Here is a 14,911-nt window from a genome sequence, read left to right on the forward strand (position 1 = left end):
ATAAAAAAAGAAATAAATCCTTTCAGTTATTACCAAATGCATAGCGGAAGGAACTGACATTGACGTCTGTAAAACTGCTTGGGCAGAGTCAGGGAGTGTGATATTTACTTGAGTTGTCCAGACGATCCATGCTCTTCCAGCTGGGCAAAGACGTGGCCTTGGCCTCCCTCTTCAGTGAAGCGTACTCCTGCAATCCGCTGCCGCCGCCGCCGCCGCCCGCCCCTGCACCTTCCTCCTCTGGACCCTTCTCCGGGGAGTCGTCACTAGTGAGGGAGAACGCTGACCGTGAACGCTGCAGACAGACAGACAGACATCGAACACACAAATGTGAGTGAAATGACACACTCCGGTGGAACTCCCCTGACATTAACTCCACAGCAGAGGTCAGAGGTCGCTGGGCTCAGCCAGAGAAGTATTTCTTCAGCGAAATTTAAACTTTTATATCCGTTAGTCTGTTTATCTCGCAGATAAAAGCGATATTGCATTTTAAAACACATTACAAAGGACAGCGTTGGTCCATAAGGCCAACTTTCTTCCTGTCCATGGACATAGAGTGTAACGCTGGCTGTGATTTAACATCATCTTCAGCAGGTGGTGCTAGAACACAACAAAGCAAATGGCTAGTAATGGCAGGTCCTGTGAGTTTGGGACTGTGTGAAATAAATTCAATTTATAATAAATTTCCAACGATTTCCAAACACGTTTCTCACTTTTGCTGTCTCTCCATTTCAGACAGACACACACAGAACCTGAATTAATTCATTTTAATTTCACTGTCCGATGGAACAACCCCTGATAGTATCATCATAGTATTCCTATAGGTTAGCTTTTCATTCTATAGTTTTCTGATGGCAGATATCTTTTGGAAAGTCTGCTGTGAGTCCATAAGCAATGACTGAAACTGAATCAGGGTCAGACGCCTAACCCCAAACTTATGTGGTGCAGACAGTCCTTAGTCCTTAAAACGAGTGCCATGCAAGATTAAGGTTGAGCGTTGTAGTACTCCAGACGTAGTTGTTGCATGCGTTGTTTGTCTCAGTGTGTTTGCAGAGAGCTGATAAACAGAGCTAATTCCATGGTGGGCTGAGCGTTTGAGGAGGCTCCCTGCATATTTCGCAGGACTTTGATCTTCACTGAGTGAAACAGCAGGAAACTGAATGGAGGGGCCCGCGGAGCGCAGCTTTGATGCTCTGCTCGCACAAGGACGGTGACAAATCTCCAGGAGTCCCTGTTGAGTAGTAGTGTGAACCATTGCCAGATATGTGTGTGTGTGTATGTACTGCTGATTTGAGTCTTCCAAAATATTTGAATAACTGCTGTGTTGCTGCAGTTTTGTCTTGTGTGTAAATTTCACAAACCTGGAACCTTTTAGTGAAACAATGTTAAGTTAGGTATACATAGAGTACGCTCTGTAGAGGGGCACCTGGGGGCTGGAGCCTATCCCAGCTGTCACCGGGCGAGGGGTGGGGTACACCCTGGACAGGTAGCCAGTCTATCACAGGGCTAACACAGAGAGACAGACAACCATTCACACTCACATGCACACCTATGGCCAATTTAGAATCACCAATGATTCAACGAGCATGTCTTTGGACGGTAGGAGGAAGCCTAAGTACCCAGACACAGGGACAACATGCAAATTCCACACAGAAAGGCTTTTGCCTACTCCAAGCAGATTTGGGAAAATCCATTGTTGAGTATTTTAAAACTATGAATAGATAAGTAGCGCATGTGGGTTTGATTTGTTCCTCACTGGTGTGTTTTATCCGTTTTCCTAGGCAAAGCACTTACGTAAAACTCAAAGAGGGCAGACTGTATCTCGGTAGTCTTTGGATTAGCAGGATTAGTTTCTGTGTCTTTAATCTGGATCCCTAACACCACTGTTATACACACACCATGCTGCCTTCTGAACAGAGGATTCTTAAATCTTAGGATTCCTACTGCTTTGAACAAAGATTCATTTAAAGTTGGTCTGTCTGAATGACCAAGTCGCTCAAATAGCTACAATACATACAAATGACAAAGAAAGAGAACATAGCGAAATGTTCCAAGGAACCACACTGTCATCACATACTGTCCTTTTTGAAAGAAAAAATAGATGATTTGTTTTGGGACATTCAAATCCATAAGAATCGGGGGGTTCCAGATGAAGTGCTAATGATTATAACCTGCTTTAAACCTCGGACATCTAGGGTCTGGTATGTGGATGTCTATGATCCTGGAAAGGAATTTCATGACATCTTCAAATTATTTTAAATAAATTGTTCCACTGTCAGAAAAGCTTTTACAATGGGTATGGTTTGGGATAGACTGCCAGTTTGTATGGGATTGGCCGCCTTCCCAGCGAATAATTTGATGCAAAAATTGTCTTCAAGAAGCCAAAACATTCATCACAAGATCTACAGGTAACTCTGCATCTGCTGGCGTGAAAGTGTATGAGTATACTGTCAGAAAGAGGCTTGGTTGTGTGGTATTATGCATTATGGTTTGGGGTTGCTTCAATGCCTCAGGGACTGGGAAACCTGGCGTGACTGATTCAGCTATGAATTCTGCATCATTATCAAAGAGTGCTAGAAGATAGGCCATCTATCAGAAAGCGGAAGTTGAACCAGAAGCCGACTTTTTATCAGGATAATGATCTAGTACAAATGCAAATGCACCAATTAATGGCTGAAAAAAAGGGTGACTTGAATCCCATTGAAACGTTGGACTGGTGGACAATTATGCAAAAGAAGTTTCTGCTAATTCTGATGCTGAGGATGCACTTAGAGTATACTACATCTATTGATGTTTCTGTTGCATAAATGACTGAAAATGCAAACCTTTCTACGGGTCTGTTCAGACCTTGCATTAAGATCCGATCCCATCACAGTAAAGACAGGTGTGAACACCCCCAGGACGCATTCAGATCGCATTTGAGAGAGCCGATCTCTGACCACATTTGGAGGTGGTCTGGGTCACAAGTGTGAACACGATGCGTCCTGAGTCGTATTAAGGCCCGTCTATACTCAACAGAGGAAACGGATCTCAGATCTGGAGACGCATCTTAATGCAAGGTCTGAAAAGGCCCTAAGTGTAGACACTGATCCACATATCAAGTTTAGAATATGTGATGCAATAGGATGCAGTTACTTCTTCACATGGCTGTATGAGAAGTTACATAGATTTAGAGCTAAACACAACATGCTCGTAGTTTTTAAAGACAACAGTCAATCCACCAGTACACGGACAGGATGAAATTACACTGTACCTGCTGCTAAATGGAGTGAGAAACAGCTTGTATAATGGAAAAAAAATTACCCCTCTTTAAACACAAGGTGGACAGCAAAAGGAGAAAATCCTTCTGACCCGGCCTCAGCAGTTTACACCCACTAACAGGCCAATTTGTTTTGATGCTGGTTTTGTAAATCGCTCGCAGCGTCTTAACAGTTTGAGCGGAGACAGAAACTCACCCAGAGGGAGTAGGAGGACTTGAGGGGGTCTTGTGGATCTTGTGAGGAAGCGTGAGGCTGAGAAGGAGAGGGCAGTTCGCCGGGCTGGATCAGAGACTGAGGCTGAGGCCAGACAAAGTCATACTCTGTCTGCATCTCTGATCGCTTCCTCCTCTGAATGATCTGAGAGCAGCGGAGAGGAAGAGAGGAAGGAGAGAAAAATGAACGAGCCTAAAAGCTACATGGCATAAAACAAGCTTTATTTAAATAATTAATTGCTACAATGAATGCAAATTGGAAAAGGAAAATGCAATCCTACAACAGCATTTTTTATTTTTTTTCTATTTAGCCATGAATAATTTGCTGTAATGAAAATGCAAAACCGTTATTCAAGCTTTCATTTGGACTCAGCACTCAAAGCCTCCAAAAGGGAGATAAAAAAAAAGAGAATTTATTTCACTTCTAATGAGTCGATGGCCGGCAAAAGTTAAAACTGAAAACTAATCAAACAAACCTCACAGTGTGCATGCAAATGAGAAGGAGTGATTCAAATTAAAGCAGCTGTAATTTGAATTTTAATGTAATGCAACACAGACTCTGACAAACTAAATTATCATGTTGAAAGACTACCTGCCCTGTACTGTGTTCTCAACTTCAAGAAGACTTTAGTTTCGATTACCATCTCTGACTACAATCAATGCAAATGCTTTTGGTTAAAATTGTGACAGTCCACTGATCTGCCAATCAAACTGTCAAGGTGAGGATAGAGGTAGAACCGAGGCTGATGTGTTACGTTCTGTTTCTTAATATCTACACATATTTGTTTCTTTACAAAGGGAAAGAATACACCTCCAAAACATAAAGCACACTCTTACTCAACCTACTTTTTGGACAATGGTTGTGGCAAGTTCCTCTATGAGCTCCTCTTTGTGGTCCCGCAGATACCGAGCCTCATTCTGCTTCTCCTAGACACACACACACACACACACACACACACACAGATATTCTGTTCAAACCCACTGTGACCTGCCAGGAGAGAGTCTGTGCAGACATCTTAGCCAAAATCCATGACTGCACCCCGCTGATACGGAGACCGAGGGGGGCAAGTGGAAAGAAGTAAGAGGGTGTAACAGTGAAAGTGGGGATATGAAAAAAGGAGGAAATACAAGAAGTACGGAAATGAAAAGGGGAACAGGGAGAACTAGAGGAACAGGAGGATCAGAGGTCGGTCGTACCAAGCTGTCACCGAACTCCTCTGCCTTAGCGATGGCCTCCTCTATAGCCTCCTCAGCGACACGCAGGGCGACTGTGAGCGTCTCTGCCATACTGTGTCCTGTTATCACACACAAACAGAATGCATATGTACATGTACGTATGCCCATGTGGATCACGATGGTATTTTGCACCAATATTCATAGTTTCCCAGGAATTAATCTTAATAATGGTGTTCATGAATTTGACATTTGCAGTGAAGTGAAGGAAAGCAATTGGACTAGTTGTTAACGGACACTAGTCATGCAAGTTTCTGATGGGCTTCACCATGGACTGTATATAAATATGGACAATACGTCCCCACTTCCTTGCATTGGACAAACTGACGCTATTTTCCCGGGCATACCGGCAGCGCCATCTTGCGAGTTTGGAGCCAGAGTCTGCGCAGTACAGTCCGAGACTGGAGCCATGTGGGGTCGCGTTATCGATGACTCGCCCACACTTCGTCAGACTCACTCATGTTTTCATTTAATTAATACTGCACTCTGCTCTACCTCCACTAAGAAATGTTGGATTATACGCTGCACTTATTTAATTATTTTTTCCAACTCTCACAGCTCTACGGACTGCTTCATGGAGCGGTTGGCATGGCAACTTGAAGTCTTTCATGATGTCACATCCTCTTTCTATGGCATCAAATGACTGGCTAAAACAAAACTTATCAGAAAAATAAACACTTGAATATACACCAGTATTATATTAACTACACAAAACCATCCTTGAAAAAGATGTATTTGATGTGCACTTTTGTGTTTTAGGTTGGCCCAAGTCCCACCCACTAACATGGAGGAGGCGGAGCTCATGACCTATACTGCAGCCAGACACCAGGGGGAGCGCTACTTGCTTTGGCTTCACGTTGGAGGAGCAGTTCAACCGTCCATCTTTATTTACATTCTATGGGTTACACCCACAGATTTTCCTGTTTAAACCTCATCCCCACCTTAGAAATGAAGAAGCGACTTGGATGAGTGGCAACATGTCTTCAAGAAACTCTAGAAGTCCAGTTGCCTCAGAACCTTCACAGACAACTGTGCAAGTGGCTGTTGCTCAGAGCTCCAGTATGAGGAAGCTTTTAGCGCGTGGCAAAAGAGACGGAAATTAAAAACACTGCCTACCTGGAAAGGGATGGATTCATGCAAAATTAGCTATTGTAATTTAGCCACTAACCAATTCAATTAGTCATTAACAGCAGCAGTGACTGAGGGAAAAAAAGCTGATTTAGACAATTCATCACTAAGCAAAGCAGCAAAATAATAAGTAATAAGAATGTCCAAAAACATAATGAACAGTCCCTGGAGCTGGCTCAGAGTGTGATGTGTCAGCTAGCGATAACATGCCTCTGTAAAAAAATAGAGAAGGGAAAAGGAGGGTGTGATGGTGGAGGGAACATAAAGGCACCAGAGGCTCTGTAATATCACGCTAATAAAGCAAGGAACCTCTGAACCTCTTCTCGACAATGGTTTGTGCAGTTTACTTCACACTGTGCCGTGAAGCGTCTAGTAAGGAGGCGTTTGCATGAGCTCAAATTTAATAATCATATGACGCTGTATGATTGTTTTCCTCTGCTGGCCGTTATTACCAGGGTGTGTTGACAGCACATTCACAACTCCGTTCAATTACTGTATTTTCTCAAATGCGGCCCTAATCGTTTCGTTATGAAAAGGCGCGCTTTGAACGAGTTCTACACTATATGAGGAAACTCGGTACATTGTCTCCAGAGCACAGCTCCGTGACTGCAGCTCATTCAGTTTTTGTTGGTTATTTGAATGGGAGATTCTTGTGAAAGCTGCAAGCTGGGCCTTTTTGAACAGGCACATTTTGCAGAGAATGGCCGCTATGATTGTGGAAACATTTGCACTGACATCTGTAGAATGAGGTTGAATATAGAGAGCCAGCAAATACAGCAGGGGATAGTTGAGTTCCTGGAGAAAGACTGGGTCTGAAACTTTATATTTTCAATAAACTTAGTGCTGACAAAGACACTTGGTGCAGGACTACAAACTGTCTAACTCAACACCACCAGCCTGACTGTATCAACTTTTAGCCGAAATAAGAGCTCATACAAACACCATTAAAAATAACACAGCACTTTAACTGATCCCTGGGCCTGTTCAGACCTCGCGTTAAGATCTGATCTGGGCTAGCCAATCGCAAGTGACCAGCTTTAGGTATGTGTGTTCAGACGTGGCATTAACAAATGCACACTTTCAAATAAACACTTTCATTTGCTTTTTCCTTTTCAGGTGATCATTGAACTGTGGTTAAATTATAACCAACTGTGGTCACAGATCGGCGCTCTCCAGTGCGATCTCAGTGCATCCTGGGGGTGTTCACACCTGTCTTTTACGTGATCGGATCGTCCAGATCAGATCTTAATGCAAGGTCTGAACAGGCCTGCCTGACTAACTGGTGGTGTGCAAGACACACCCTATACCCCGACCAACCACGACCTCCTCCCACACACACAGAGCACGTTTGTTTGTGGGCCTCTCAGGAGCGGCCAATATCTAAATGGCGGATCTGGATCATTGCACAAGCAACTCATTACTACTGGTAAACAAATGAAATTTGCTCTATTGTGAGACTGGGGTTGTTTAGTTGCATATTTATTTGTGCATTAAGGTGTATGTGTGTGTAAATGGTAGAAGCATTCCTTAAAGTGCAGTCTGTGGTGAGTGGGAGGCTGCAATAAGGCATGTCGGTGATTGTATGTGTATCCAGTGGATTTATGTTAGAGTGTGTTGCATGTGAATTTTAATGTGCGGTCAGTTTAATGATTAAAAGAGGACTGTCACCCTGAGTGTGTGTATAGTTACACACACCAGGCACACTGGCACTGGCAGAATGGTCCTCATTTGTTGAAACCATTAATATACAATGGCTTCAACAAATGAGGGAAGCAACGAAAGCCCAACCTTTTAGGAGAAAGTCATTACTGAACCACAGAATGGTTGTCCATCAGCGCGCCGCTCACCTTCGCTCTGCTTGTAAAAGACGGAGTCGCTGCCACAGACGCTGCCATCGTTGTCGTTGCTTCCCTCGTGAACGCTGCTTTCTGAAAAGGGAGTGAAACAAAGCCTTCAGACGACAGCTTTCAAACTGTCACAGACATGCAAATATTCTGCACATATCATAACACATAATGATGCTCCCGCATAATCTTTCTCGTGCCGTCGCCACATTAAAAGTAGGTTCCGCGCCGCACAATGCCACTAAATCTCTTTTCTGTAGTCTCGTCAGCTGTATTCCCATCTTCACTTTGTCATGTTGTCAGCTGCATTGTTTTGTTTCTTCTGCGTTTCTATAGTGAATGTAAAAACAACGAAACGACAGTTGAAAGAACGAGACAATTCATCTGATAATTAACTTCGGAGAGGATCACACACTGGTGCTTTCTCACAGCTTGTAAGAGTGCTGCATGTTTTTTCAGTTTTCAGGCCAAGTCTCATGTGAGTCGGTGCTATATCTGTGTAAGTACCTTTTCAAGTAAAATCTACAGTTACAGAAACGGACACCCCAAATGGAAATTCTGTGGTATAATATTTAGACAAGTCTACTTAAAGAGCCGTGAAAGCCCAGAGAAAGTGCAGTAGTTACAACATCCCCGCCTTCAAAACCACATATTCCCTTAGTGGCCCATTAACTCCTGTTAGCTATCTCTCCTGTGGTTCCCATTTACTGTGGCCTTCTAATCAGTCCAGCCGTAAAAATGAAGAGCGAATACTTGGACATGCAGCTTAATAAGAAGGCAAACTGTCAGGCAGGGCAGGAGGAGGATTTTGCCAAAACACAAACGTAAAGGGAAGTGACCTTTCTGCCTGACCACGCTTAAGGTACATTTCCATTCCATCCCCACCCAACAGGCCAGCTCAAACTTAGATCTAGACAAAACACAAACTTGTTCCAGTTCCACTTCTGGTCCTCACTGCAGCTATTTTCCAGTTAGTATCCAGAGCCAAAACAAAACCAAACATTTACCCACAACCCAGGCCTTGCTCCAGGCCCCAGTCCCTGGTGCTTAGAAAACAGAAGCACAACCAAACTCCATGACTCCCATGCTTGGCCCATCTCCAAGCCTCTACCACTGGTCTAGTCCTGTTGCCGCTCCTGTTGGAAAGGCTGCAGTCGCTGGCTGAATGGAAAGACAGTCGAAAGCGCCCTGTGGCTTTGGTGCAAGCCTCACTTCAAGGAGCCAGAGCCACCCGCTGATCTCTGCCATAGCTGACTGAAACGCTGCCAAGGAAGGAGCCCGCCGTTGCAAAGCCATCACTCTTCCACGCTGCAGTGTTGCTTTTGGATGAAAAGGCTGGTATCTCACACAAATGCAAATATGCATATTTTGCAAAGTGCAGCAATAAACACACACACCTTTTTTTCCAGCAGTAACACAGCCATCTGTCAGATACGTTACACTATTCCAGCTTTTCTGCAAGATGAAATGCTGTTTGTCGAATCTTTGCAACATTTTAGTGCAGAGTATGCAGGCTGGCAATCACAAACGTTAGCACTACTTCACGATGACATGCAGTGCTCCGCTCTACTCTGTTTCTCTACAGATCTAACTACATCCAACAGCTGCTAAAGATGTTTGCCCTAAGCCAGATTTACGATTTTGCCTCAGATTTACAACATATCCTAAGCTGTAACAGAAATGTAACTGCATCGCGATGGTGTCATTAGTCCACAGTACATTTCCTCGTCTATGTCTCTCAGTGGCTGGACAGGGATAGAAGGATAGAAAAGCCACCCTCTGAACACCATGTACCTTTAGTAAAAGTAAGTTTTGGTCTGTATTTATTAGCTCCAGCTCAAGTAGAAATGCTTACAGCAGCATATCCTGCTACAGCGTAGGAATCTCAGAAGTACAAACCAAGCTTTACTCAACTTCTGTCATTGGATTTTATGCCGTTCTGTGTATCTCCATCTACAAGCCCAGTCCTCCCAGTCACAGCGTGGTGTACTGTGTCCCCGGACCATTACACGCTCCACCTGTCCTTTCCCCCCAGAGCTGTCTCACCTTGACTGCAACAGCATTCAACAGAGCTGTACTGTTCTCGCTTGGTTAGACTTGAATTATAGTTTCAGGCGGTGTGGAAGGGGACAATGGGGGGGAAATTACCTGCGGCAGCTCAGGACAATGTAGACACAAAAGGACTGCTGTCAGAGAAAGCGAGACGCCTCGCAAGATTCCCACACTGACAGGCACACACATACAAAATAAACCTTTCCTGTCAGTCACATGGATGCACCCGGCAGCGTGCTATCTTGTATGTAGTGTGTTATTCATTCTGGACAAGAATGAAAATGAATGTTATCATTTGTTAGGGCATAATAATCATTTTTATCATCAATTCTCGTCAATTCTTCAGATTGCAGTGGTCAGAGGTAATATGTAGTTATCGTGCATTTGTGCCCAGCATAAGGATTGTATGTACTTGCATACAACTTGATTTCAAAGAGAAAAAGATGTCCCCTTTTCTCCTTTACATTTGATTTTAATAATATGTTTTTGGCATGTTGATGTGCCAAAAGCTGCAGTTCATCAAATGGCCACTTGAGGCTGGCTACGAAAGGGGGTGAATTCCCATGTTAAACTTCACTGCTGCACCATGACACTTTAGGAATCATGCAGATTAGTCACTTATCACATGAAAATAACAACATGGACGCCACCTAGAAGACAGGTGAGGAGCCCAGTGGGTCATTGCAAGAAACTAGCAGCGGTTCATCAAGCGTGTGGAAATACTTCACTAAAGATGGAGCCCATACTACCGTGACATGCGAAATATGTAAGTCAGTCCAGAAATAAAACAAAAGTACTACTGCAAAGCACACTCATCTGAAAAAGCATACGCTAACGCTAGCAGAGGAACGGTCCAAATCCTCTAGACAGCAGTCAGTTTACGACCCAAATCAACAATTTGTTGGTGAATTTCATACATCTTTAGCTGCAGAGGAATGTGGAGTAATATTACATGCTAATGATGGTGCTGAGTTGCAGCCTGTTTTTATACAGGTTATACATTACATACAACCCTTAGTAAAAGCAGTCTGAAATACTCTGTAGAGCTGAAGGGAGCAATGGCATCACGTTTCTCTCGGTGGGTTTGTCAATATCTGCAAGTTTCTTCAAATTACATCCACTGGCTTAATTAAAGTATATCAACCCTTCAGATATTTCAGACACCAAACATGATTATCCAAGTGACTCACACTGTAACTCTAAGCTTTAGAGCAGTTGCAACAGTGCCTGCCTGTCATTCTTTCATGCCTGCTGGTCATCTGTGAGTCACATAAGACAAAACAACTATAATACAGCTACTTGGGAGACACAACAGAGGGATGTGTTTGTCACTGGTTGCCTCAGAATGACACTGTCACATGTCAGTACAGAGGGGATGGAAGGTCACAGCGTATACATGTGAGTTCTCCATGTCTGTGCTTTCTCTCCGTTGTCTCACAATTTCTTTTTACTCATTCCACTCCGAAAATAAAAACAGTGTTGAAAAGTGTTAACCCCTCAGTCATTTCTAATATAATGAGCACTACAGCGAGCGTTGAAGTGAAAATGAATTTGCTAATTAATTATTCTTAATTTGCGTTGTCCCTCTTGGGTGCAGGGTATTTACAAAGTGTTTATTCACACATCAGTGACTTTTGTCTTTTTTAAACTGAATATAACACATTGTGTTTTGGGACTGTTTGCCTAAAGTAGCATACATGCAACAGGGTATTTTAAACTCAGCTAAGAACGATTCATTGGAGAGCACTATCACAGTCAAATAAAAAGAATGAATACAGTACACTGTATAGTAGACCAAACACAACTCTCCAACAACCCTGCTGTCAATGAACACTGATCCCTCAGCGTTGCGTGTTATACCACTACCACAAACTACCGCTACGCTAGACAGAACTTGTATTTTGAAATGTTTTTATTGACTTTTTTTTTTTAAGCTGACTGATTGGGAGTGGAGTGCGGGAGGAAACCGAAGCCCTTGGAGGAAATCCATGCTGACATGGAGAGGAATATGGAGACTCCACACTAAAAGAAGCCCGCCGCTCGGCTGAGGTCCGTCTGTGAAAGTGCAGACAGACCACAAAAAAACACAGCTGAAGCTCTTGGGTTGCATTCAGCAGCACAAGGATACTGGTGAGCCTCATCAGTTGATATTTGGGTTTTTTTGTGGCAGCATGACAAAGCCTGAGAACAAGTGTCTTTGCGGTTTTGACGCCAGAGACTGCTGTTCGCAAGTGTTAGCATACTAAATTGCAGCTGATTGATTTATGACTGATGCAAACACACTTGCTAAAGTATTCACACTCCCATCAGCCTCAGGCCCCGTCCACACGTACCAAAACGATCTTTTCCCTCTCCGTTTTCCCTGGCATCGTTTCAAGAATATCTGCGTCCACACGGATCCATCTCAACACGACTCAAAACGCTACTTCATATTCCAGGCCTATGGGTGGCGCTGTTTCAGTTTCAGAAATTCACCAAAAACGGAGAGGAAGAGGCGGAGCATGCGCATAAAGCTTGAGCGCTGTTTACAAATCGGCTTTAGAAGAAACCAAACTCAAGGAGAAATGATATTTTGCCCTGGTAACCCTAATAGGCTCAATATCTTCTCCAGCAGGAACACGAGCATGTAGTCCGCCATTGTTGTTGATGTCGTTATGAGACGTCTCGCGGGATATAAGAGGTGGAAGGCTGCTCGAGGGGTGTGGCAATGACATCATCGAAACGCACGTATGCGTTTTTCCCCGTCCACACGAAAACTCAAGAGCTGCGTTTGCGAATTTTTTCACCCTGGGACCAGGTTTCAGAAAAGTGCGTTTTAAGGCAATGCGTTTACAGGATTCGTGTGGACGATCGGCCAAAACGATGCAAAACATCTGTGTTTAAACCAAAAAGCGTCTCCGTGTGGACGGGCCCTCAGTTAAAAGTTTGTGTTTGGAGCAAATTGGTGAAGATCAAATGTTAGCATGCTAACAAACTGAACTGAGACGGTGAACGTAGTAAATATTAGCTGGTCATTGTCAGAAGGTTAGCATGTCAACTTTCTGCAAGAACAGCAAACTAACCCATTTAATTATAATCTATTAACATAGGCATATGTCAAGTTTTGTTTTACTACTCTTGAAATTAAATGTTAAATATGATATCGCAGGTTGGGTGAAAAACTAAATGGAACCGCTTTTGCAACATCACACCTCAATGTCCTCAAAGAATTCTTCAGTCTCACATAAAACCAATGTGCACATAGTTCAATAATATGTTTTTCATGCAAAAGAATGCAAAAATCTCTCTTCTTTTGGTGAAAAAATACAGCGAATTTTGCACAAATGTCAAGCTCTAGTAAATGCGCATTCGACATTCATTGAAATAAATAGATTTTCATGAAGAGAGATGATGTGAAGAGACAAGGGGATCAAAAGAATATGTATAAATAAATGAACCAGTAAAGCTCCACTTAGAGCTAACACTCCTGAAGTGCCAGCAGCAGCAGCAGCAGGAGAAGGAGGAGGAAGGAGAGTCCAGACGGTTTGTGTTCAATTACAGTGCAGCATCTGGCAGCGCACACATCCTCATAAACAAATTCCTCAGAACAATGGCTGTACTGACAGTTTGTCTGTTTACATCATAACCAGCTGGGTGGTAGAGGCAAGTAAACAAACCCACATTAGGCTTCGTCTCCCCTTTAATTTGGGAGACAGTTGGGAGTTAGAATCACCTTTCACTGAGATGAGATGAGCTGAGATGAGCTGAATCTGCCATGATAAGAAACAACAGGACAAATGATCCAGGGTGCCCTATGACATACTTCAGCATATTACCGACCAGTGAAGGTGGCGCTTGCAGCACTGACAAGTGTGTGTGTGTTGACGCGTGTGCAAAAATTAATTGGTCCCGAGGCAAACTTGGCCTTTGAAGCTTAAATGATGGAGGTGAAATACAAAATGAAGGAGCAAAATGTCACCAGTAATTAGCTGCAGTTTTGAGTCTTTCATTTTTATCCTTTCAGAAAGTAACCAGTGTCACCTGCAGGCCCCAGTACTTACTTAAAAGGACTGACTTGATGACTTAAGAAGCCTTTGATTGGGCTCATGTCTCTACTGCACGAACAAGAGGAAGAACAATGCTGTGAACTCAGCGGGGAGTGCCAGAAAATGTTAAAAAGCAGCAGATTGAAAATGTTAGTCCCACACAAACCTGTGTCAAATAAAACCAGAAAAAAAATAAACAATTCTGTAAAAAAATGTTTAACAAAGAGAAATCAATGCCGAACTTATTGTGTTCTCAAGTTGTTTGCAGCAGTTCAAATGACAACCAATGATTAAAAAGAGCACAAAGTATTTGTCCACGTTTGCAGTGTGTAATACCACACATCCTATCAAAATCTAAAATGTCCTCAAGATCAGACTGAGTGCCCAGACAAAGTCAAACCTGAATGCAAAGGAGTTTTCAGTGCCCCTCCTTCACGCTCCATAACAAACCTTGAATCCATGCGTGCTGACATATGAGAGCAAACTGATTCATTTGCTTCTTTTGGCCTTTTTTTTCCCAGCAGCAATCCCGCTGGGCTCCTGTTTAACATTCTGCCCTCCAACCCTTACAGGCAGAGCACTGTGGTCTGAGTCACCAAGCTTTCGGCTCAAAGAACACCGACAACAGTGACAATATTCCCATGAGTGTCTGAAATACTTGCAGTCGGTTTATCTCGCAAGACGCTTAAAATGACCACAAATCTCTTGTAAGGCCAAGTGAATCAGACAAACTGTTGCCGTATCTGCTGCACTATTCTGGATCAGAGACAGACCCAAGGTTGCTGGTTTCATTGTTCTGGCAGTGACTCACTACGTGTACAGAAATGGATCAGAGCAGCATAGTGCACAATGTTCACTCTGCTTGAGTGCGATTCTCTCTTCTTATTCTAACAATGCTGGTCCTTGGTTTTGTTTCGATTTAGCTTTGCTACACCCAGCAGCTACAGAAAAGTTACCAGAGTGGAAAAATGTAAATTCATTAAATTCATTAATCAACCTTGGTTGGTAGGATTTGCCAACGGGTGATAGTATAATCGCAAAAAATCACAAAACACATTTCCATAAGTATAAGTAAAGGGAACATTTTTCAAGGAACTAAAGGGTTCCTTCAGACGATTGTTTGTCTGCATTTCCACCAAGGTCAAAAGCCTTAGCAAGAT

General features: G+C 43.2%; 1 protein-coding gene across 1 annotated transcript in view; it reads right to left on the bottom strand.

Moving 5' to 3' along the window:
• Window positions 1–14,911, bottom strand: part of myripb (myosin VIIA and Rab interacting protein b) — a 123,171-nt gene that overhangs the window by 10,230 nt on the left and 98,030 nt on the right. The window contains exons 5-9 of the mRNA XM_084566270.1: window positions 7,678–7,758; window positions 4,667–4,764; window positions 4,316–4,396; window positions 3,453–3,614; window positions 109–292 (exon numbers count right to left, since the gene is read on the bottom strand). Coding sequence (XP_084422396.1) covers window positions 109–292; window positions 3,453–3,614; window positions 4,316–4,396; window positions 4,667–4,764; window positions 7,678–7,758 — 606 coding nt within the window. The remainder of the gene's footprint in view (window positions 1–108; window positions 293–3,452; window positions 3,615–4,315; window positions 4,397–4,666; window positions 4,765–7,677; window positions 7,759–14,911) is intronic.

This window comes from Chelon labrosus, assembly GCF_963514085.1.
Source record: "Chelon labrosus genome assembly, chromosome: 18".
NCBI lineage: Eukaryota > Metazoa > Chordata > Actinopteri > Mugiliformes > Mugilidae > Chelon > Chelon labrosus.